Below are 24,569 nucleotides of genomic sequence, written 5' to 3'. Positions count from 1 at the left end.
ATAGTAGTTCTGAGGCTCATCATTCAAAAGTAATTTTAAAAAAGAACATCTAGCTGAAAATCCAATAGTGCTTATTCAGAATTCTGGATGACACATAAACCACTGTTCTTCCTGTTAGTTTCTGAAAATGAAAAGATTACATGACATTCCCACGGAACGGTCTATAAAAAAAAATGGTATATGAATATTTTGGAATCAACAGTAGGAAACTGGTGAGAGACCTGTCTTCAACTCTTTTCTCCTTTGCTGCAATAGCCTGGACCAAGTATTGCATTGAGGGTGCTGTAGTATTCTTTTCTCAGCTGCTGTTCAAGAAAGGTGGCTTGATATGGTGTGGTGTTACTTTGCTGTGTTTGGAGTCATGATCTTTGTTTCTGCCTTCATGCAAAACGGGCAGTAACTATATATTTTGCACCTGCATCCTGAGATTTAAAGCTGGGCTGCTTCATACAAGTAGATAATTAACCTTGTGAAGAACTTAAGGGCTTGCCAGCGACCCATTTCCTGAGGAACCTGCATCAGACTGTCAACAGTTTTGTTTCACCAGCACCAAATCTCTTAGACCACTTCTGTCTTTCTCTGCGTATTTTTCAATGCCGTGAAGCTCCAGGAAATCACTTGAAAGCCGCTGAGCTGTGGAAAGCAAAAATGGGAAAAATAGGGGCCCAAGGCTGTCCTTGGGGCAAAGGACAGGATGGGAGACCATCCCTTAGAATTCAACAGCAGTAAAGCTGAACCTTACATAACTGAAAGCTTAACTTTAATTGGAGTGTGCAGTCGCAGTTGGATAATTTTTTCCACTGTCATGAGGTAGTTTCTATCCACACTTTTGAAGCAGCAAGTAAGTCTGTGAACAACTGTCCCTCCTCTCAGCAAACACGAGACACACATTTGTCCCCAGGAAACCACCTGTGCCTCCATGCTCATCCCACCACTTCTTCTCCCACTACACCCCCTGCCCTCTCTGCTGGACCCTGAATGGGAGGAGGAAGGCAGGAAGGAAGGGCTACTGAGATGATGAAGGGACTGGAGCATCTCTCATGTGAGGAAAGACTGAGGGACCTAGGACTGTTTAGCCTGGAGAAGAGAAGACTGAGAGGGATCTTATCCACGAACTTAAATATCTGATGGGAGTATAGGGTACAGAGCAGACAAGGCCAGACTCTTTTCAGTGGTGCCCTGTGACAGGACGAGAGGCAACGGGCGCAAACTGAAACACAGTAAGTTCCATCCAAGCATAAGGAAAAATTTCGTTACTGTGAGGGTGGCTGAGCACTGGAACAGGTTGCCCAGGGATGTTGTGGAGTCTCCTCACCTGGAGATATCCAAAAGCCGTCTGGAGAGCGTATTCAGCAGCCTCCTCTAGCTCATCCTGCTTAAGCGGGGGGGTTGGACTAGATGATCTCCAGAGGTCCCTTCCGACCTCAAACTGTTCTGTGATTCTGTGAAGGAGCCTGCTCAGTGGGAAATGGCCCTGCATGGCTCAATAGCCCTTCACTGTCCACTGCCCCCTCACCACTCACTGGCCCCTCACGGCCCAGTAAAGCCCTCACTGCTCAATGCCTTCTCATCATCCACTGCCCCTGTGAGACCTAACAGTCCCTCACCACCCATCAGCCATCTCATTGCTCAATGGACCCTCAACACTCAATCACCCCTCACCTCCCAACACCCCCTCACCACTCAGCGCCCCTTCATGGACCCATATGGCCAGGGTGATGTGAGGCCAGGCGAGGTGGCCAGCATGTGCAGGGCAGGACCAAGCTAGGCAGACAGCTGGGGAGCAGCAAGTCACTAGCAGTAGGAGGAGAGGTGACCAAATGGCACCAGCCCCATGCAGGGCGTGAGGCTGGGCTGGAGACCGCAGTCCTCTCCAACAGTGGTAAGGACTGACTGTGGGGCTGCAGTTGACATTAGTAATAAAAGAGAACTATTTTAAATTATTTGTAAATGCAGTCATTGTCTTCTAAGCTCATTTTCCAAGGACAGCTTTCGTTTAACTACTTTGGTATAACTTTCTGCATATAGGCAGCACAGCCTAGGAACCCGGATTATCTTACTCTCTGACAAGCATTATTTAGGCCTCCCAAATACTAACAGGCTATCACAGTGCCCCCCTAATTTTGATGTGCTTCATAGTCCCTTTTTTTTTTCCATTATTCACTTCTTCCTGGATTTCTCCGGTCAGATTACATTACCACAGGCTGTTCCACAAAAGCATTTTCCTTCTAAATGATTCCTACTATCTTGCTTGGAAAGTAGAAAAAGGAGAATTAGTAACCAAAACTACATTAAGACCCTAGAAGCAAGAAGAGAATACAGTATGCAGTCACTCCTTTGTTAGAAGGTTTGCTGACCAGACAATCACTTTAGATTTATGTAAATATACTTCAATACTTTTAAACTGCTGCTCTGTCTTGCCCCTGATTCCTGGGCCTCTGAATGGCTCTCTACGGGGGAGGGTGCCATTGCTTCAACACTGACACGTGGTGCCTTTTAGGAAACTCTTGGGTGTCTAAGGCATCTGCATGGCTTTGGAGATATGGCAGAGGATCCACAGAAACCCAGTGCCTTTCTGGAGGAGCAAGCAGAGGTGAGGTAGATACCCTAAGGGCCATACAATGGCACCAGGCACCTGTGTTTAGGTACCTGAATGCCATCCCTGTTTCCACCGGCAATCATGGTTGCTTAGACACTTAGCACTCATGTAGATGCCTATTTATAGACACCTAAATGCGGTTGTCTTCAGCTAGAGCTGAATCCCACTCTTCAGTCTCTGCAGAGTAGACATGACAAACAGCTGCAAAGCCATTGTTATTTTAAATTTAGGATTTTTTCCTTTAACAGCATGCAAACTATTATTGTTACACGTGGGAGTTCTTATCAGGATCCTATTGCCCTAGACACTCAGAAACAGAAATAAGCTAATCTGACCTCAGCTTTTCCAAATGCAAGGGAAAATGGTTAAGAATTAAAAGCGTTAATGAGAAAATAAGCTCAAAGGTTTAGATATATTAATTTACAGAAGTACACACAGATTTTAGATGATTTTAGCCACTATAGGTGATGTTGGCTGTCCAAAGAAAACAATTAAAGCACACTAGAATTTGTATGAAAAGAGTAGTTAATTTTTTATAAACAGATTCCACGTGGCTTTCCCAAAATGCAAGCAGTCTTTCCTGCTAAGTTGAAATCGAACAAAACAATATCAGACCCAAACCATGGTATGCTCAATGCTTCCTCGAGATAAACAAATTCCAGAATGCTACCCCTTCTATTTCACAAGGCAGCACAGCTATTAAATTGGTTTAGTTTGTAACATCACCCCCATGTAAAAGAACAGAAAAAAGGAAGAAATACCTGTAATTGGGCTGTCAGTGTAGCACTCTGTATTTACCCGAGGATTCAATCTTATACATGGCATAAAATAGTAACGCTCTTTTCTCAACTTCAGCACTTACTAGAATAACAAAGATGGGATAATAGGCAAGAAAGCACTTTCAGCCTGATCCTGACCTCAAAATATAAACACCTCAGCTTGTCAAAATAAAATTGCATCCTTGAAACATATTCAAGAGACTTACATAAATGGACAGACACCTTGGGAGAAGACTTTCAATGCTAGGATTAGATTATTAACTACTAGCACTAATCTATTAACTGCAGATACGTTGACCTTGAAGTCATGTTTACAAATGGAAACATACCTGCCCTGGTTACATTCAAAGAGGTTCACAAAAAACACATAATTCAAACTCAAATATCTGTTCAAGGGCCATTCACAGTCCTTAGAGCAAATATACAGTCAGTGCAGCCAGTTAACTCCCACATCGTGCTCTCTAGCAGGTAGGCTTGTAGCCCACACATTTATAGCCCGGTGCCACCAGAAAGCTCAGTTCCCAGCTATAACCCATATCTTAGTGCATCTGAGACGTCTGGCGTGTTGCGAGTCCAAGACCCAAACCTAACCTGGCATGTCTTATAAACAATGTGCAAACATTTAAAAAAAAAGAGGAGTTAATCAAGTTACAGTGCAGTCATGTACAAATAAATATTCTATAATGTAGATGAGACCTAATAGGAAAAAGAATATATGTGTCACTAGGCAAAGCTAAGGGGTATGGGAAACTGAAGGAACTTTCAGAGAGCTAATTCATCCTGGAATAATGAAAGGTCAGCCTGCTCGTCTGATTGCTAAAGGGTAGAGCCTTTCTCATGAGACTGCACATATTAAAGAAGATAAACTCTCTTTCCTTGGTTTGTGGATTTCAAAATTCACCATTCGGGATTTTAGAGCAACAGACAGATGGCACATCTGTCCCTGAGTTTCTTTATGTTATTCTCCTGCCCTGTAAGAATGTGGTTACAATTTAGCAGCTACTGTGTCCTGTACATTTAGAGATATAATTTAGAAGAACTTTGCAGTTGTGAGGTTGTTTCCACTTCTCACAGAGAACTTCTTATTTTGAGTGAGAGGGTAATTTCACTGTAACGCTTGTTTCTCCAGATGAAGATTTCTCATGATCACACAACGCAATTATCCTTCAAACTTAACTAGCCAGCTACTGTAAATTCCATAATCTATTTCGAAATGAAGTGGACAAAGTTCATTCTGGGATAAATCAATGATAAATGGCTAGGTGGATGTGCCCATATAATCAGACAAATGAACCTCTCTCCTCTGTTACCCCACATTGCTTCATGGCTGCACTGCGCGCACTGTACGGTTTTGAACACAAGTTGACCGGATGTTACCTCCTTGCCGAGACGCTGGCAGGCAGCCATGGGGCCCCGTTTGTGACTACCCGCTCCTGCAACGGCACACCCCGCCTTCAGCAATATTACAGCAGTCATGCCTCACGCGCTCGTACGGAGGCACGCAGGGGTCATGGACTTTGCAGGCTGGGGAGGGGTGACGGCTTAGTCCTGCCGTCACAACAGCCGTGCTTCTGTGAAGATACACAGATGTATATCAAAGTGATGCTGAGAGGGGTCACTCTGGGAACACTGCTCAAAGCCGCAGCAAACAAAGGGGCTCTGGCACAATTATTTAAAAACAAACCTCTGGATAGGAGCAGAATCCTGGCAATGCTCCAAGTACCTTCCCCAAGTACCTCCGCGTGCCAGATGGAATTTTTCCAGCAAGTTATGCATATCGTGGACAAAAGGCACAGAGGAGTCCATGGTTCCTTAACCAGGGCTTCAGCGAGAAAGAGCTTCTTTTCCTCACGCAGGAGCCCAAAGCAGGGCCTGGAGAACAGAAAGCTCTTTCACCCCTGCAGGCTCTTCGAGTGGTGGCGTCTCCCCGGTTCTAAACAAGGCACTGTAGGACTGCAGCGGTTTCAAATAAAAATAGTGCAATGGAGGTATGTTTATGGAAACATCAAATACAGAAGAGAAAGGCAATGTAAAACATACTTTGCTTTTTATAAGGTATATTTAGCGTTTTATAAGGTATACTTTCCAAAGTGAGGAATGGAAAATTGCATAGACATTGAAAGCGTTCAGCCAGGCAGAGAGACTCAGTGTTATTAAACCTCAGTTCAGTACAGTCACTCCAAAGCAGCGCTCGTTGTACAGTGCATTGTGCCTGCAAGTCAGAGAAAAAAATCTTAAGACAAGGGTGATGCTCTCTTTTGACATGAAAACTGCAGGGTTTATCAGTATCACAGCCGTAAACAATTTTTCCCTTCCCGTTCTGCAGCAACCTTGGCAGATTATACTTTTGAGTAACCCCCATTGCATCGTTTGCTGCTCTGGCTCTTGCCTTTCTGAATAAGCTCTTTACTGCTTCTTGGGGCCTACATCAGACTAACATCTTCCACGGGGAAGGTGAGTGCCCGGAAGTGCATACGTGGGTGTGTCTGTTTCCTGCAAACTCCTAGCTCTCAAACTGTGCCTAAGCCCAGGCAAACTATCCCACTGCTTTACACTGCCTACTGCTGGAAAGTTTTCAACTTTTCACCCTGAATTTTCCTTACTACGGTTTAAGCCACACCGCCTCTTAACTGATACTTTCTACAGAGCCGGAGAATTGCAACAGCCTTTTGTAAAGTGTTTGAAGACTCCTACGTCTCCCCTTCAGTCCTCTCTTTCTTAAGCTAAACTATCCCAATGTGTTGCTTGGTGATCACTGAATAATAATATCACAGAAAAGAACAGAGAAAACAGAGGAAAGGAGGTATATTCTTCCGGAAAAAGACAGATGGATACAGGAAACAGCAAGAAGAACAAAGAAACTCCTGTAAAGAGAAAGAAAACCAGACAGTTAAGGAGAGCTGAGCCCGAGAGCGGCTGCTGAAGCCAACGCGAAGGCAGACAGGCGTGCGGGAGGGCGCGTGAGTGAGCAGCTCCAGCCCATCCCTCCCAGCCCAGTCGCGCCCCACACCAGGAGAGACCGTCCTTCTTGCATGTCCAGCACATCCGACTCTTTTCCTACCTCATGAAAGTGAAGAAAACTCAGGGACTCTGCCTTTGGTGCTACAGTTGAAGCGGTATCTTTGTTCTTTGCTAGCCTAAGCCCGAGACAAAGCTTTCAGGCAGAAATTCCCCACGCTTATATCCTTAAATCACAAACACTGTGAATTCAATTCACATTTGTAGACATGTATTCCACACACACACAATGTGATACTGCAGAAAGTTTGTATGGTTTGCGCTGCTTTATGTAACAGTGTATATCTATATAGGTAAAAATTAGTACAGCTTTGTTAAGCAAATGTTGTTATTATTTGTAGTGTTTGATGTTTGTTAAGGTTGTCTTTGAGAAGCATGCTAACATTTCTTGGAATGACATCTTCCTCCTAAGCAAAATAAAATTGATTTTCAAATAAAATATTACAGATAAACTCAACTAGAACATTAAAAACCCTACCACTGAATTGGTATACATAAATTTATGATATCCTACAAAGCATTAACAATCTCCGTCCGTTGTTTTCAGATGCTAGCTTTCAAGTACGCACGCTCAGCAAAACTTACCCTAGGCCCAGACTATTTGCAACAGTTTGCAGGAGTCCATTCTTTTGTAATGCTCTGAAATTTTTGGTTTCTCAACCAGAAGTGAAGCTGTCTACTGTTTTCATGAGATTCTGCCAAATAGCTAGCAATTATCATATGAGGTAAATGGTGCACAGCAGTTTTCAGCTTCATTATAAAGTGGCACCTTTTTTCAGCCTCCCAAAAGCATGCTACCACGTCATGTAGCAGTTACTGCTGAGCAAGTATCTTTTGCTACACCAATATGTAAGAGAAGGCCCTTTTAAGTCACAGAAGCAGAGAATAAACAGCCTCTCCGATTAACCAGGAGAACTGAAACTTCAGTCAAGTTCATCATAGTCCTGATAGCAAAAATTCTGTTTTTTAATGAAAAAAGTAGGAGTTTCACAACAGCTTATCACCGCAGTTATTTTTAGCTCACCTTACGTTGCTGCTTTTCAGTCAGGCTTGGGAGCAATACCGAAAACCCTTCTTTTCTTCTAATCAACTTGAAGGCTTGAGGCCATGAATAAACATACAGTTCAGCAGCCCCTATGATATAAGCCCATAAACAATGTCTTGTGCCCCACAAAATGGTTCTGACCTATAGCATGAAAACTTCCAGCAGCGTGCATCCGAAGTAACCTTCCTGGCAGCCAGTGTACAGACTACCAAGAGACTAGCCAGTTGCTGGGGATGACCAGTACCCGGGGTGGCAAAGTTAGTACATGATGGCTCTGATGTTGACTTGCACCAGGGAACACTGATTATGCTGACCAATAATACCTAGCACTGAGAAAAAGGTAGGAGAGCATCACCAAGATACCTAATTGGGAACATAAAGGTCCAGACTTAGCTGCAGGGGGCTGTGAACCTATGCTAATGTGGTGTCACCTGGGCACATGTGAGAGCTGACACTAAGAATCTGTAGGCTTTTGTCATGTGCAAACTCTGCCAGCGCGATGCTCTGGATCCTTGCATGATACTTGCCTTTGGATCAGCACTAATTTCTGAGTGCCCTGAAATGGTATTCCACTTTCTCGCCAAGAAACAGCCATCACAAGTAGCTCACAGCTTTCATTTTCCTTCTCCTTCATGCATACCGCCTCTGCACCACAGCTGCTGATGGCCAAAGCCAAAGTGCTGTATGATTATAAACCTGTTTGCTTCACCATCTGGACGTTAACACGTCAGGATCTCTGTATTCAGTAAAAAATGTTCTCTCCTCCTCAGCATGCAGCTATATTCCATCAGTGTGAAAACAGCATTTGCTCCCAAACCCAACACACAAAGGCTGAGAGGTCAGGATAATAGTCACGAGACGTGACTAGTCTAGGTACAGAATTAAGTGGATTCTGGTAATTGGTGTTTTAAAGGATTGCACCGTATGTATCAGGAGAAAGCATCACCAGAAGCTTGCCCAGAACTCTAAACGTTGTTCTGAGAGAACATCACTGGTGTTCTCTACAAAGGGATTCACAATAAAGCTGACAGCGTAATTATTTCAACCGAGTTACTATTCAACAGTGCAAACAGTACATAAATCTCAGAATTCAAGATTAAAGCTGAAAGATCCTGCTCTACAGCGGCTAAAATGCAAAATGACATTAGGAGAGCCATAAATACTTCCTGGAATATAAAATAATGTTCATAATTTTTGTATTGGTGACTGAAATGTAATATCTTAAGTCAACTCATTGGAAGAACTTTGCTCAGAATTATTTCATCACAGAATCATATAATTTATTTACTTCTCCCCTGAGACACTGAGTACATTAGAAGCCACAATTTTTCAATTTTCAAAACCACTTTATTTGAGTAGAATCTATTACATACATTTCTGAAGTGTCTGTCATTTCAGTTTCTTGGCGTGCTTTTGGTAATATTCACAAGGTAAGAAATAACATTTTGCATTCCCCGTCACATCACCCATAATTGTATGTTTAGTGGATTCGTAAATGGGAAATTACAATTTTGGGTGACTTTGCTGGGGTAATTCCATAATTATAAGGAATCAACTCTTACTGCTGATTGTGCAAAGTGCTAAGTGACTTCTGAGAAACGTTGAGCACCTTTGTGTGCCAGTCAATTAAGATGAGTTTACTTTGAAGGATAAGACATATAATTAGGAGAAAGCCAGAATAAGATTCTACTTTGCATTAAACATTTAAAGCAGTTCAACCCAGCTCTCGGTGGTATATAATGACAGCAAATGCTAATGCCCGAGGCCGCCTTTATCACTTATTGCTGAACCCAGCGACGTGACCATAGCCACGGGCAGCCCTGGTCTGCTGGAGAACCATTTCTGCACAGCAGGTAGAGGTGACTCATTTCAGAGGGCTGTTTTGGGGGTTTTTTTTTGTTTTTTTTGTTTTTTTTTTAGCCAGAGGAACTTCCTTTTCGACATTTCAGCCCTCAAAACAGAAAGAGGAAAATGAGTTTAAGACAAACACAAACACAACGCTTCCTTAAGCCCTCCCGGATAACGCGCAGGGCAGACCTGGGTCAATAAGAGTTCCGTTTAATGAAGCGATTTGCGCAGAGAACACAAAACAACCAAACAAAAAACTACCCCTACTCAAGCAAAATCTCTCACGTACAAACGAAACGACGCCGTCCCCTCCGGCCCCCGAGCTCACTCCTCACCCAGCCCCAAGACCAGGCCGCGCGCGCGCGCGCGCAGCCGTTACGCCGCCGGCCGTTGGCGCGGCCCGGCGGTGCCGCCGCCCCCCAAGGCGCGCCCCCCATCTCCTCAGCCCTGCTGGCCCCTCGGCGGCGGCCCTGCAGCGGCTCGGCGGCAGGCGGGGAGCGCGGAGCCCGCCGCCCGCCGCCCTCGGGGCACGCCCGCCACCACAGCGCCCCCCTGGGCAAGGCAGCGGCGGCGGCCATCGATGAGCTCGGCCGCTCGACTGCGTGGGCGGCTCGGCGCTGCGGAGCGCCGTTGCCTCGCCCGGAAGCGAGGCGTTGCGGCCGTTGCTGGGTGAGGCGGCGGCGGCGGCGGCGGTGGCGACAACAACAGCAGCGATGGCGGTGGCGGACCAGCGCTACCCGCGGAGCTCCATCGAAGATGACTTCAACTATGGCAGCAACGTGGCCTCGGCCAGCGTTCACATCCGCATGGGTAGGGGCTGCGGCGGGGAGGGATGAGCAAGGTCCCCCCCGCCCCGGGCTTGCAGAGAGGCCCCTGCTGCCTCCCCTTGCTCAGCTGTCCCGGGGGTGTAGCGCTACCGTGCGTCCAAGGGCTTCCCCTCTACTCACCCCATCGCTCTTGAGTTTAGCTTAGTTTAGGTTTTGTGCAGCCTTTTTCACCTTCTGGGTAAGGGCTGCCTGAACGTGTGGGCAGCCTGGGTATCGTTTAATCCGCTTGAGGGCATGGAGGGTGCGAGAAAGATCAGTGGTCGGCAAAGGGTGGGATTTTATCCTTTCAGTGTATGAGGGGTGGGTGGGTCTTTTTAGCAGACGAATTAAACCTGTATACGTTCAGACTTGGTTTTCCTCACACTGGTTCCTTTTGAAGCTTGAACTTTGATATGTAAGAGGTATCAGTGTTAGAACTGGTGTCCGTAATTAGAGTAGTTTCGTTACCCCCGAGGTGGATGTTAAAATGTTGTCTCTTCAGCTTAAGTGTTTAGGTGCTAAAAGATTGTATTAGTGGCCATGAAATATGGGTCTGCTGTTAATACGTGGGTCTGAAACATGTTAAATATTCTTGTAGCAAGTGTCTCCTCAGCAGTCCTTGTAGTGTTACTGGATGCATCTTGGTCAAATATGGCTTTGTGCTGTGAATTTTTTATTAGAGGTTTCAGTTAGGTGGAAGACCTTTCCCTACACAAAATACAGTTCGAGCTTGCTTGAAAAATGATACCATGGGAAATGTGTGAGAAGGCCTTGCCATTAGCAAAACTGCTGCTGCATTTAATGCAGGGAGCAGAGTACCTTAGCTAGCAGGCTACTTCTATGTTTATTCTGTTTGCTACAACAAAAGTAGGATCCAGTCCCTCATGGCTTACAAGTATATTTAAGGTTACATGCTGCAAGTAGCCCTGCTGAGCTTGTATGTGCACTTAAACATGTTTAGATTGTGTCATTCAAGACTGAATTGATTCTCACTGTAAACTTATTCTTCTTTTCAGAGCATTTTTGCCTAATGGACTCGCTTTCCTTCCATTCTAAACTGAGAACGTCTGTATGACATGCAGTCATGGAGTGCCCTGAACCACTCTTCCACCCAAAAATTATGAAGCCTGTTAGCTTAATTGTGGGATTTTGTAGCAGTGTGTATCTGAGGAAATCCATGCAGTACAATGAAAATTCCAAATTATTGTAAATGACATCTAAGATGGCCAAAGGCCAATCTAATAGATGTTACTATAAAGATTTTTCCTTTTTAAAAAACATATAGCTGTCTGTCTCCCGTGCAACTTCCAAGTTAATCCTTCTTCATTTAGGTCCTTCAGATGGACCTTGCAAAGTAATGGAGAAGGTGTACTTTTAGTAGCTTCTTAGTCAGATTATGTCTATGTAGTTTTAAAAATAGTCCAAGGTAAATTTCTCCCAAATGCTATTTTATTCCTTTTATCATCCTTATTGTTTAAATATTGACCCCCAGAAATAAATGTAATGTTTCCTGGAATACTGTCAGAGTTTTAGGAAAAAATGGCTTCTTATGACTTTTCTCTGTGTTTTTTCAATAAATAAACACTTTCTTATGGTATATATCACAGAGCAAACTTGTATCTGATTTACTGTTGAAGTTTGTAAGTGTAACTCAGAACTGATCTCATTTTTATTTGTCTTATTCTAGCTTTTCTGCGGAAAGTTTACAGCATTCTTTCAGTTCAAGTTCTTTTGACCACCGTCACATCTGCAATTTTTCTGTACTGTACTGGAGTTCAGACATTTGTGCATGAAAGGTAGATACTGAAATGAAATGGAACTATTTATCAGTGTGTAACAGGTAGTTTGTGTAGTCACTCTGGAACACTTCTGTGTTCCTAATCAATGTTTTGATTCTGTAATAGAAATTTTGGAACCTGATTAGGACATAACCTTTCTTCTCTGACAATTCTTGTTTTCTGTGTAGATACCAGAGTTTATTTCATTTGTTTAATTAGTGATTAGTGACTTTAGCGATTAATATTTCTTGATTAGTGATTAATATTTATGCTATGAAAACACATACATCAGTTGCAGTACATCTCAGTTAATGACATTTCTTATTTTATGGTCTTCCTAAATATCTGCTCTTAGAGTCTGTTTGGAATACTGTTGCTTTTAGGCACTTGTTCCAAACCGCCAAATCATTTCTTCCCCGCCCCAAATTTTTTTTCTTTTTTTCCCCATGAAACTGGTCTTCTAAAATTCCTATGGATTTACTTCTTGCCTCTAAAATTGCCATGAGTTAGAAAAAGAACAAATCTCAAAAGGAATAAACTGTGGTGAACAGACTAGAGGAAAAGGGAGAGCATTGAATGCAGTTTGTTTTCATTTCACTTTCCCCAGTGCGCTTGCAGACCTTGCTTTTACTTTCACTTACTTCATAGCTCTAATAAAGGGGCATCGAATGTTACATGAAAGTTTCTGTATAAGTGTATACAACAGAGTTTGTAAAACTACAGTTTATACTTTAATCTGGACACTGAAGATCCTTCTGCTCACTTGGAACTGTTGTGTTTTGTGTTTGGTTTTGGTCTAGTTTTTTTCTTGAAGGGCTACTTGAGTGGTTTAATTATAGCAGTAGTTATTGGTCAGTACTGATTTTCTTTGCTGAAATTAGTGCCCATGCTTGTTGCATTCGGGTGCTTATAAACAACAGTTCCCTGAATGTGGAGTTTTAAAATAGGCACAATATTGCATATATATTTTAAAACTGTATGTTTGGTGTAGATATATTTTCCTCTTCCTACGGGCTCATCTCCAGGTGATTGAATGATTTGTAACTTCAGTATGAAAAAATTATCTTTACCTGTAGCTGTACTATTTTTACCCAAGTATCCATGGTGGTATGTTCTGGAGTGGTTTTACTGTAAAACCTCCTTTATATTTACTTTGGATACGTAAAGCAATATCTTTATCCAGATGATCAGTTAAGAACTTTGTTTGATATGACATTTTCCTTAGTGTTCCAGATATTTTATTTGAGTTTTGATGATTTTTGTTGTATGAAACTTTACAGGCCTGCCTTGCTTTTGATATCTGCGTTTGGCTCTTTGGCTATAATCTTAGCATTGACACTTTACAGACACCAGCATCCTGTTAATTTATACCTCCTTTTTGGATTTGTAAGTATCTATATAAATTCAATTCTTAATTGTCCTTTAGAATATCTTTCGTTTTGATCAACTCCTTGAATCAAACGGGTGGCTGGTTTTTTTTGTTTATTTCTTGCATGATCTCCTGTATACTTATAAAAAGTTGAATTATTGTTTGGATGTTCTGTCCACAGGTTGTTCCTAGATAGTCTCTAGCTCTTCTTTCTAGGAAGAATATTGGAGCTTGAATATTAGATTCAGCAAGGGCTTATTTGTTTTTTTTACCCGTTTTGCTGCTCCCACTGGCTTAGACAAGATATGGGTTGAAAGCTTTGTTTCAGGCCTCTTGGTTCCTGCCATAAATACTTTTTTCATGTTTTCTTGTAACGAAACTTAATTTGAAACTGCTTTTTAGGAAAAATTTATGGCCCATAAAAGCCTTGTGCCCAGACATCAATAATACATTTGATTTACAGTTCTGTTTCAAAACAAGTGTGGATGGGAGAGTTGATGCAGATACTTAGCGGTCTACTAAGGGTTTAAGATTGTTGGATGACAGTATTTCAAATACCGAAAAGTATACAGAAAGCTGAAAATAGTTCATTTCTAATAACAGCAGCTCTGAGGAAATTTTATAGCCCCTTGAATTGTTTGTAAGTGTGATAAGCACACTAAATGCTGTGTGCTGAGTAGAAGACCAAAATGACAATTTTCTATAGGGAATGTTTCTGATTCATTTTCAGTTTATGTCCTGTTCTTCCTAAGTAGAAAGACAGTACATAAGACAGTTATGGTTGCCATTATTTTGTTGAAAATGTAGCCCTCTTGTTAAGTTTTCTTATGTATTAACATGTTTATGTAATACATACTGGGATTGTGTAGCAGCATAGGACTTGTTGTACATGGAGTTCCCATGTGATTTTTTTTTTTTTTAATCCTTTCAATTTTTTGTTTCTACTATTGTAGACCCTTTTGGAAGCACTGACAGTTGCTATTACAGGTAAGTGATTGTCATCCTTTTATTGTCTGATTTCTTACAGAAATTGGAAAAGGAATCCAATATATTATACTAATTGCCACCTGAGATTCCCAGATGTGACTAAAGTGATAATAAATCCTCTGTTTGAAATTTTCAGTGACAGTGATATGAGGTCAGCAAACACCTGGAAATCAAGGGGGGAAGCTGGATTTTGAACCCCCTTTAACTATTAAACGCAAATAGTAATTTCTGTAATTCTTCTGTACCACAGGTAATTGGAGTGTCAATAACAAGAAAAAAGATTGTGGGTTTTTTTGCACTACAGCAATGTGTTTAATATCCCTTTTTCTCCTCACTTTTTTTGTGCTGGTGCTAAACAGCTTTGTGTTGTTTATATAATGATACAATGTCAATATTAGGATTCTGAACATATATGATACAAGATTATTAGTTACTGATTCAGAATGGTAACGCTAGTCTTTCTGGCCTTCTCTGGCTTCATTCCATTTCACTTTCATTTCCTGCCTTTTTCCAGACCTGAAAAGTTCTGTGATCCAGAACCGAAACTGTACAAGCCTGAAGTGAGCTAGCTGTGCTGTCCTTTCAGTACAGCTAGTAGTGCCCTTTCTTATACGGCACTTTCCGCTAACATGCTGCAGTGGAGCAGAGCTGATCTGCAAGTGAAACAAACATCTTCATCTTTCCCCTCTTCTTCCCCTAAGAGAACTGTGTTGAGTTGGAGAGTTTTGTATCCTCTGTTGAGGGAGGAGATGGCACAGGGGCTAGCGGGGTTGGGGTAAAGGGAGGAAGACCTGGCATCACCTTGCACTGTAGCTTCTGGCATAAGGTCAGACCACTTCATTGTGGTTTCTGGCCTCCTGCAAAGAAGAGTCATTTGGGGAAAAGTAAGATTAAGGAGGCAGGAGGGGGAAAAAAGGCTTCACCTAGCTATCTTTTCTCTTCCTACCCTCCTAGTCAAAATTCTTCTGAACCTTTTCAGAGGATTGCTTGTGTCGGGATTTTTGTCGTGTATCAGTATCATGAAACATTCAAAACTTTTTTTTTACTTAAAATCTTGTGCATCAAAGATTAAAATGCTGTATTTATTATGATTACAGAAGATCTGTTATCTCCTTTAAGAGAGCTACAGCTATACCATAAATGTCCAACTTAGCTAGGGCAAGAGCGAGTGCATCCTATGCGTTGATCTTGAAGTGCAAAGACGAATTCAGGCATAATTTTATTTCTTTGTTCATAAATAAGATTGTTTTCCTATCAGTTAAAGTCTAACTTTCTTTTTCATTAAAAGATAGCAAATACATAGCATATTTTATGTAAATGATAATTTACTTTTTTGTTTATAGTGAGCTTCTATGATGTATCCATCGTCTTCCAAGCCTTTATTCTTACTACTGCTGTGTTCCTTGGACTGACTGCATATACCTTGCAATCAAAGAGAGACTTCAGCAAATTTGGAGCAGGGTATGGTTTTTTGTTTTTTTTAGCAATTTTTGTAGATATAAGAATGAGTGCAGGTCAACAGAAGTTACCTCGGTTCAAGTGAATGTTGGGGGTGTTATTTATCTTAAATTATTAATTGTATGCAGTGCTGCTCTCTTGATAAGAAATTATTTCTAGCATAGCGCTCCTCAGTGTGATTATGATTCTTAAAACCATAGTACTATGCTAGAGGACTGGTTTATCTGGATTTGTCCCTGAGACGGAAGGGAGTTGATTCAAATATAAAGTAAATTTCAGCCATCAATTTTGACTGCTCTCTGCAACAGAGTTTAACTGCTGGAACCAATGAACAGTTGACATCTAAGATTTATGGACATTTAAGTAACAAATATATTGTGAGGTGGTTTTATAGAAGGGGAAGAGGTTTTAAACAAAATTAATATTGTTGCTCACAGTTTTTTTTTTTTGTTTTTTTTCCAGGCTCTTTGCTTGTTTGTGGATTTTAATCATCTCAGGGTTCTTGAGGGTAAGATACCTTGCGTTCAAGATTAAAAGATATTATTCAACTCAAATCTTTTACTAGCTTACGCTGTAACACAAAAAAAAAAGTTTTGGATAGTTCAGTATATTTTCATGAACAAAAAATTCCTAGCTAGGTTCATTACTGTCAGATTATGCTGCGATCTTTTAACCATGCATTTCAAAATCAAATTTGTTGGATGCTGCTCTTGCTGATATAAAGATGGTGTTTCAGTTGATTGACAAAGTTTTTTCACTTGACTGGGGGAATGCGAAGGATAGCTGATTTTTAATTGGATAACTGTGTTCTGTTCTGGAGACCAGAACTTCCTCTCTCTTACAAGGATATACTTTATACCCAATTAAAGAGACTCTATAACTGGGCGCTAGGTGAAATAAGAGCACTGAAATGTTATTGTATTGTTATGTCTGTATGTATGTAACAGTAAATAGATGGAAGGTTTTACCTGTCTTGTATTGATACAAGACCTGTGTTTTACATCTGGCCATATCTTTTTGCAGAGATTTTTTTATATTGAAAAGAAAATGAAATTTACAAATGTCTTTTTTCATTTGCCTCCAGCTGTTTTTTTATAGTGAGACAATAGAGTTGGTGTTTGCTGCTGCTGGAGCGCTTCTGTTCTGTGGATTTATTATTTATGACACTCATTTGCTGATGCACAAATTATCCCCTGAAGAGTACATATTGGCTGCAATCAATCTTTACCTGGACATCATCAATCTGTTCTTACATCTGCTGCGTTTACTAGAGGCATTTAATAAAAAATAATCAAAGCGCTAGGGCTTGAATATAGCGTATATAAAGTTAAGTACCTAAATAGTGTTGGTTTGGGTGATCTACAAACTGTGTAGTTTTAGCTTCTAGAGGCTGCATCTTTATTACTTTTTCATTCCATGAATATTGATCCCAACCTAGAAATAAAAGGCTTTTCACGTAGCTGAAAATTCTTCTCCAGAATGTCTGTTAGTTAACAAGCTGTAGCCATTTCAGTCACTTTAATTACTTAACTTAATTTGCACTTTCCATAATTCATGATCAAAACAGTTGCCAGCTTCTGGTTGCTCTAGAATAAGCTATCAGAAAGCCTCTGTCTGCTATTCTGTAGCTGCTGGAAATGGTTCCCTTGGGGTTATGTGTGTCTAGCATAAATGTACTCTGAGTTTATCATTATGCAATGATTTAATAAGGTAATATTTCTCTTGTTTTTTGTTTGGTGAAAGGGAATACCCTCTCTGAAGGAGAGGTTCTGTTTCTGTTGTGGGCTATCGGATTATTATGTAAGCAGAGAGAGTAGTAAAACACTTCAAGGGAATGTTCTTCATTTATTAAGAGTTATTTATTGCTTATCTTTCAGTAGTCTGAAAAATCATTTAAAGATGCAATCTGGCATCTTACAACTTGCATATATTAAGATTAATTATCTGCCATTAAAAATTGGAAAACGCTTTAATCTTTTCGTGCAGCTCCATGGAGGGGAGAGTTTCAGGGGGCGGAGAATGAAAAATGTAAGCCATCACTTGGCCAGCAAGCACTTGCTAATTGGGCAGAAGCACCATGACAGTGGCTGCTTTCCAGGCTGTTGCACTTCTGAAAGGGCAGGCAGGGTAAAAAATTTTCAAATGATTTCCTGCTTAATATTTAGTGTTGAAGTCTGAAGTATTATTTGCCTTTCACCTGTCACGCCAGTGGCAAAAAGCCAAAGTGATATGTATTTCTTGCATTAAAAAAACAGGATGTTTCATGGCTATGTGTACTCTCCGTGCTGGAATTTTTACTGGGGGATGCTGACAAAGGAAGTCTGCAAATTGTTTGTTTTGAGCATGTGCGATGATTTCTCTTTTCTGTCTTAAGGTTTCGTTGAGAAATGTGTGGAAATAACCAAAAATAAAGCTTCACTTTTTCCTTATGAGGGGATGTGTTCGTTTTGTCGTCCCTCCCCGCAGCCCTTCAAAGGCAGAAGCGGCGCTGGCTGACACCCCTGGCCCTGCGGCACCAGCTCTGTGCCAGCAGGCGCTCCGGGGTGGAAATACGGCAGCGGGGCGTGCTCGCTCGCCCAGGTAAGGTGTGCCCCGGAAACCGCGGATGCCGGCGCACTAGGAGATTTACGGTAGAGCCCCCCCCCACGTTGGGCGGGGCGCAGGGAAGCTGAGGGGAGGCACGGCTTCCCCCCTCACGTGACTCCCCTGACGTCCCGCTTGCGTCGCCCCGCGCCTGCGCAGAGAGCGACAGCGGCGGGCGTGCTGGTGGGTGGGCGAGGGGCCTCGTGCGCGGCTGGGGGGGGAGGGGCGCCCCCCACGCGCTCGCGTACTGCCCGCCGGGCCGTTGGGGGGAGGGGGCGGGGGTGGCAACGGCGCCCCGCGCGGCCGTAACGGCTTCCCCGGGGGGGCTCCCCGCGGCGGCCGGCCCCTTCGCCCTCACCGTTTCCCCGCTCCCTCACCGCAGGACATGGCGAAGAGCCTGAGGAGCAAATGGAAGAGGAAGATGCGGGCGGAGAAGAGGAAGAAGAACGCGCCCAAGGAGCTGGAGAGGCTGAAAAGTATCCTGCGAACCAACGCGGACGTGGTCATGGAGGAGGTCAAGGAGGTGGCGACCGTCCTCCCCCCGCAGAAAGTCCTCGAGCAGGGAGGTGAGTTGGGCCGTCGCTTGGCGGCGCTGAAGTTACCGGGCCTTGCGGAGAAACCAGCGTAGGCCCCGGCGGGTGCTGCGTTGTCCGGGCCGGGCGTCAAGAGCGCCGCTGGTTGCCTTAAGACCTGCCTTTTTATGTGCCAGGACGTCTTTTATTCCTCCTTTTCTTAGCTTGTTTTGCACTGCCCCAGTTTTTCCTGTTGCTGCCCTCCCGGGGCAGGGCCATCCTGCAGTGTTACTTATTATTGTTCTTCTGATTTTCACCGTCATGACTAAAGTTCTGCTTGTTGAATATTTAGAGCAGTGATTTGAAAAGCAAAATTTTTATCTTTTAAAGCCGACACATGCTATTAAATTGAATTAAATTGAGTCTAGTCATGTAGCAACTTAATTTGGGTATTGTGTCCAGTTGCTTGTGGACTGAGCTTGTTAACACTTGATTTAAAGCATGTGACGGCTTCTGGATGTACAGCTCTTTGTCAGGACATCAGGTGAATGTGAATTCATTACTTTCTTGAGCATTTTGTTCCAGTCGCATCTACGTCTTTGCTGTTAAGCTAGAAAAAGGGCACAACTTCCCTTCCAGTCTAAGGAGGAAAGAAAAAGTATAAAAGTTGGGCCTAAAGCTAAGAGCATTTTGCAGAGATTTTATGAAAGATGGAGTGATTCTTCCTTTTAAATGTAATATCTCACTATTGGGGCAGCGGGGACCCTGTTTTTGTATGCTAATTAAGGCTGCATTCATTGCACATGGTATTGGAGTGGATGGCATTATCCATAAATGGATGGTCTTTCTCTCTGTTCCTTTTATAGGCTGTTGTCTACAAAGAAGTGATCCAGGTTAAGTGGAAACAAATTTTAAATTGCTACATACCAGACAGGAATCATAAAAGACACCTTCCCTTGCTGAAACTGCAGTCCAAACTAAATCAGTCCTGTTCTCTTCTCCAACTTATGTCACTTAAGCTGTTGTAATGTTGCTGATGTAAGCTTTTTGTGTGGGATGCAGAGGTCTGTTGAGACATGGTAGTTCAGTTGTCTCAGCAAGGATTTGAAATAACACTAGTAATCACTATCAGTCATGCAGCCAGTTTTGTCAGTGGTTCAAGAATTGGGAAAGATTGGGAATGTTGTTAAGCTGAATAGAAGAGCCTGTAAATTATATTGAATGTGGAAGTTAGAAGACTGTGGTTCTAGTTTGTCCTGTAAACCAGATGTCCTGTTCTTTACAGGTTTGTTTGAGTTTGAGTTCCAAAATGTTTTGGAACGTTACTGGCTTTTTGACACTGATGCTGAAGCTGGAAGAAATACCTTTATCTTTAAACCCTGAAGCAAATGCCTGGCTATTTATTATTCCTGTACTCCCTTCAAAGTCTGCTGTTAACTTTTGTACAGTGACCAATTTCACCCAGCCTTCTATTCCTGTAGAGGAATAGCAGCCTCAAATATGCTGCACTTTGACATTTCATGGAGAGTGGTGTCCTCTTTGAGAGGTGTCTTCAGTATGAACCTTTTCTGGACACAGGAAAGTCTACGTCGTTGCAAAACGTTATGAAGGACTGAAGTACGGGGAAAGCTTCATCCTGATAGGTGAATGTTTTGCCAGCCTAAGAAAGTGTATAGGTGCATAAGCGATATTTTCCTGTGTTACTTCAGGCTATTTTTTGCAACGTAATTTTTTTCAGTTTAGATTATTAGAAAAAATGATGGCCTTCACTCAAAAACAGTTTTGTAGCTGTTTTTAAAACTTTGTGGGCATGCAGATATCTTTCATGATAATCATATCTGAATCCATTGCTAGTTCCTGCTTTTATAGCTTTTTTCTTGTCCCTTTCTCTTTCTCTTACCTCTTTGATAGGTTTTCCTTATGTCCTTGGACCTCCTATTTGGTAGGTTTCTTCCTGCTCCTGATTTCTACAGTATCCTTGAGATTGCAAAGTATGCTGAAAACGTTGCACTATGTAAATAGTGATAGTCTTTGTTCAAGAGCATTTTTTTGTCTAGTTAATGTTGCAGCATGCTTTTATTGTGGAGATATACTTTTTTTGCGGTCAAAAGCCAATTCCCCTCACAGTTTAACTGTGCTCATTTGATAGGACAGGAATCCAGAGAAGCAGCTTCTGTAGAGGCACTTAGGGTGGTGTGCGTGTGGTTTTTTTGTTGTTGGTAGTAGGTTTTTTTTTTATATATCTGTTTTATATTTAGGAATAGACTGACTTTGACAGAAATCCTTAACCAACACACTAACTATATTTGAAGTTATGAATTAATTGACTGAAGGCAAAGGGTTCCTAAACAATATTTATACAACCTGGTTCATAGGTGTGGACTGTTTTTGTTGATTGTTGCTTTGTTTGGGAAGCCTCAGTTTGGAATAGAGAGAGAGAGAGAGATGGATTTCTCCTTTTACATTCACAATTTCTTGCATTGTGTAACTCATGCTGATGCTTGTTCTTCACAGTGCTTGGTACCATGGTTCCTATCTTTTAGCTATTCTTCTTTAGAGAAAGAAGTGTAATAGTTCAGTTCTGAACTGCCAACTAATTGCACTTTATATGAGCAGGAGCAGTTCTCACTGCCTGTTTCTGTGTTCTCCACATCCACTCAAACTTCCCTCCCCTCCCTGAGTTAGCCCTGCTCACAACATCTGGCACTTTGGTCTGAGGCAGGCCCTCTCTCCTTCTGTGACATTTGGAAAACAACACTATTAAGAAGGCCTCATGTTGTGTTTCTCTGATGTCTCAGGAGGTCTCTGAAGCTGGGACTCTTTTTACTGCCTATCCTTTGCCAGATTGGCCTTCAGTTGTGCCAGCTGGCAGTAGGCCCCTGTGCTGATTCTCTGCTGACTAAAAGTATTCATGTCTCAGCGTTTGGGCTCCCTAAATGCATCTCTGGGGTACAGATTCCTCTAGACTGCCTGCATGCTCCACTCTATACTGACACGCTTCCTCTATTGAAGCAGCATGTTGGCGTTACCCTGGTGAACTTTGTCTCCCAACATCAGACAGGCATAACAAAGTCTTGGTTTTTTCCTCTCTGTAAAAGCTCATGATAGAGCTTTTGCGGTTGCACGTGGAAGGTTTGGAAACAAGTTACTAGAGTACAGTTCAGATCTGTGTTTATGAACAAGGTATTCCGCTTGTACCCTTGTTTCACCGAGAGTTGCAGTTCCTGTGGGGTTAGCTAGCTGGAGACAGCCTTCTGAGGAGTGACCATATTGCATACAGTCTTCCTGATCCTAGAGATTAACTCTCTCTTTCTGCCTCTAATTAGACTTATCTTTGTGCTTACTTATTTGAGACAAATGTAGCATCACTGGCTTATGCTTTATACTCTCATTGTATTCCAGCTTTTTTCTCTATTCTTCTGCTTACCTGTCTTCATCTCCCACTCAATTTATTTTTTTCAGAATTTTCTTGGATCTTAAAAATTACATCATTAAAAGTGTTTAATTGTACATATGTTTCAGTAAGCTTATGGCTTCCTGCATGGTTGCAGCTTTTGATGGAGACCACACACAATGTTTTTAGACACACAGTATTGGAACAGATGGCAGACCGAAGAATAAGGTGCTTTGACCAGACGTGGGCCTTTAGGGGAAATTCTTCATATTTACTATCAGCCGTTGAAGTTCCTGGTTGCAGTTGAATTGTTTTGGAAAGCACTTTTGATGTATAAAGCCTTCAGCTCTCTCTATACAAGTAGTGTTATATGCAGAGATATTTTTATCAAGCTTGTGAATCTAGTAATGAAATAGCTTCTATGAAGCTGATTCTTGTATTTTACTGACTATAAATACCTTTCTTTTTCAGATGACTGCAAAATGGACACAGATAATAAAAGAAACAAAAAAACTCTTCTAGACCAGCATGGACAGTACCCAATATGGATGAATTCCAGGCAGAAAAAGAAGCTCAAGGCACAGCGTGTTAAAGGGAAAAAAAAGTCAAAGTTGGCCAAAGGCTTAGCCTGGTAGACTCGAGGAATTTTGTAAAATGGTGAATAATTAAATTACAAAATAAAGATCCCAAATAAGTACATGTTTTGGGGGGGGGGGGGGGGGGGGGAAGGGGTTGGCCACCAACTATAATTTATCATTGTGTTACCTGAACTTTTGAAGAGACTCTTAGGCCAGCAAATGATGAAAGCAATATCAACTTGATATCTAGCCAATTCAAAAGAAAAAAAAAAAGTGGAGTGCCTTTGAATAAACTAAGTATCTGTGGTTATCTGCTTTCTTGAGGGGGTAGAGTCTTCATCTTTTATAATGTGGAAACTGAAAATGCTGAGGAAATCATAAAAATAATCTATAAGTGGTCTTTGTACTGTGTCTCTGTTAATGTAACTTATCTTTCAGTGATTTTACCACAGGGTTCTGTAAACTGGCTGCATCCCTTAGTCTTCTGTAAACTGACTTTTGTTGTGCTGATCTGTGTTGCTTTTAACATCTGGTAATTAATGAAAACAGGCTCTTAACCTATAACTGAATCATACACTGAAATCACCATCAAGGCTTCATGAACTTTTATTTCTGTAAAACTAAAGACAAAGTGTCAGAAGTGTCAATGTGATTTTTTTTTTTTTTGTTCTGGGATGTTTAAAAAAGATGTTTTTTGCTACTATTTGCAACTGAAATATTGTAGGAACTAAATGGTTGAAAGTAAAAACTGGTCTAATCTTTTGTTATCCATCTGAGAGAATGACAGTGCACACATTGTAAAAGGTAAATTTGGCTTAAAACCTTTTCCAAACTTCAGTAAAGTGAGAATTTATTTTTCCATGTGTTTTCAGTAGCCTTATATTCCTCTTAAACCGGTACTCGTCTTTCATGTTTTACAATGTGGACATGGGATAAAATATTGCATGATTGCGTAACAGATGCCATTTATATTGTGATTAGCTGCAGTTGGTTGCATATTACTTGGCAGTAACATGTGATGACAGATCCGAGAACTGGTTACCTTGAAAGCCATCCATTTCAAGGATGGAAATAATTACAGTACCAGTCCTGCAGTGTGTTGCCTGTTGAAGGTCCCTTCATCGATACAGAGTATTACCTATGTACAGCTTTTTCTAAGAATGGGATCTGCCTTCTGCAATTGCCCAGAAATTGTGATATATTTGCTGTGATAACTTGAACATAGGAAATAGGATTTAGCTTTTTAAAAACAATATACCGCCTTATACTGTGCTAAAAAACTGTAGGAAGAAATCAACCTGATAGAAAATTTTAGTTTTTCTGGAAAAATGTATATTTTTTTTGATTACTGAATGTTGGAGAAAGGATTCTTCTGTTGCTCAGGTGAAGCAAAGAAGCTACAAAGGTGTTTAGAATATACCAGTGCATCTTCTGTTTCACACACATTGAGAGTTAATGAGACTTGGTAAGATGTATAGATTAAAACTTATTAAATTGTGTGCCGTTAACAAGTTGTATTTGTACCTTAAAAATGCTTCCATCAGGTTGGTAACATTCCTGCTAAAAATAGAAGATGCTGCTCTTGATTCTTTTTTTTTATTAGGATAAATATGTCTAGATTTCAGTATCAAATATGAAATACTAACATTTGGGTTAGTACTGCTTTTAAATTGATTAATATGGAGGAAAATACTCGTTGAACGTTCATCATCTGTTTTTACCCAGAAATGGAATAAGCAGTCAATTTGTGTTTCTTACTGTTTTAATGCAGTAGGCTGAATTTTGCTCAATGCATATGCAGTGCTTTTGAGAGTC

The 24,569-nt window shown here is 41.6% G+C and overlaps 2 protein-coding genes across 3 annotated transcripts; both read left to right on the top strand.

The window, feature by feature from the left end:
- The first annotated feature begins 9,703 nt into the window (after positions 1–9,703).
- TMBIM4 (transmembrane BAX inhibitor motif containing 4) lies at positions 9,704–18,116 on the top strand. Its single transcript, XM_009671774.2, has 7 exons — positions 9,704–10,099; positions 11,783–11,891; positions 13,154–13,259; positions 14,196–14,229; positions 15,573–15,690; positions 16,150–16,195; positions 16,772–18,116. The coding sequence occupies exons 1-7, from the start codon at positions 10,003–10,005 to the stop codon at positions 16,976–16,978; spliced, it is 717 nt and encodes a 238-aa protein (XP_009670069.2). The 5' UTR covers positions 9,704–10,002; the 3' UTR covers positions 16,979–18,116.
- LLPH (LLP homolog, long-term synaptic facilitation factor) lies at positions 18,116–23,613 on the top strand. 2 transcript variants are annotated; one of them, XM_009671747.2, is made up of 3 exons: positions 18,116–18,267; positions 18,653–18,836; positions 22,648–23,613. In XM_009671747.2, exons 2-3 carry the CDS (start codon positions 18,656–18,658, stop codon positions 22,809–22,811), a joined length of 345 nt encoding a protein of 114 aa, XP_009670042.1. In that variant the 5' UTR covers positions 18,116–18,267; positions 18,653–18,655; the 3' UTR covers positions 22,812–23,613. The 2 variants fall into 2 exon arrangements, with proteins under 2 accessions (XP_009670042.1, XP_068791024.1); XM_068934923.1 differs by lacking the exon at positions 18,116–18,267 and adding an exon at positions 18,343–18,453.
- The last annotated feature ends 956 nt before the right edge of the window (positions 23,614–24,569 follow it).

This window comes from Struthio camelus, chromosome 1, assembly GCF_040807025.1.
Source record: "Struthio camelus isolate bStrCam1 chromosome 1, bStrCam1.hap1, whole genome shotgun sequence".
NCBI lineage: Eukaryota > Metazoa > Chordata > Aves > Struthioniformes > Struthionidae > Struthio > Struthio camelus.
This window is presented reverse-complemented; position numbering and strand designations above follow the sequence as displayed.

Bases quoted from the DNA above. Each gene is read 5' to 3' on its own strand.
- TMBIM4 (XM_009671774.2), top strand. From the start codon at position 10,003: ATGGCGGTGGCGGACCAGCGCTACCCGCGGAGCTCCATCGAAGATGAC. The intron at 10,100-11,782 runs GTAGGGGCTGCG...GTCTTATTCTAG, and splicing joins CAGCGTTCACATCCGCATGG to CTTTTCTGCGGAAAGTTTAC. The intron at 11,892-13,153 runs GTAGATACTGAA...GAAACTTTACAG, and splicing joins CAGACATTTGTGCATGAAAG to GCCTGCCTTGCTTTTGATAT.
- LLPH (XM_009671747.2), top strand. From the start codon at position 18,656: ATGGCGAAGAGCCTGAGGAGCAAATGGAAGAGGAAGATGCGGGCGGAG. The intron at 18,837-22,647 runs GTGAGTTGGGCC...TTTCTTTTTCAG, and splicing joins GAAAGTCCTCGAGCAGGGAG to ATGACTGCAAAATGGACACA.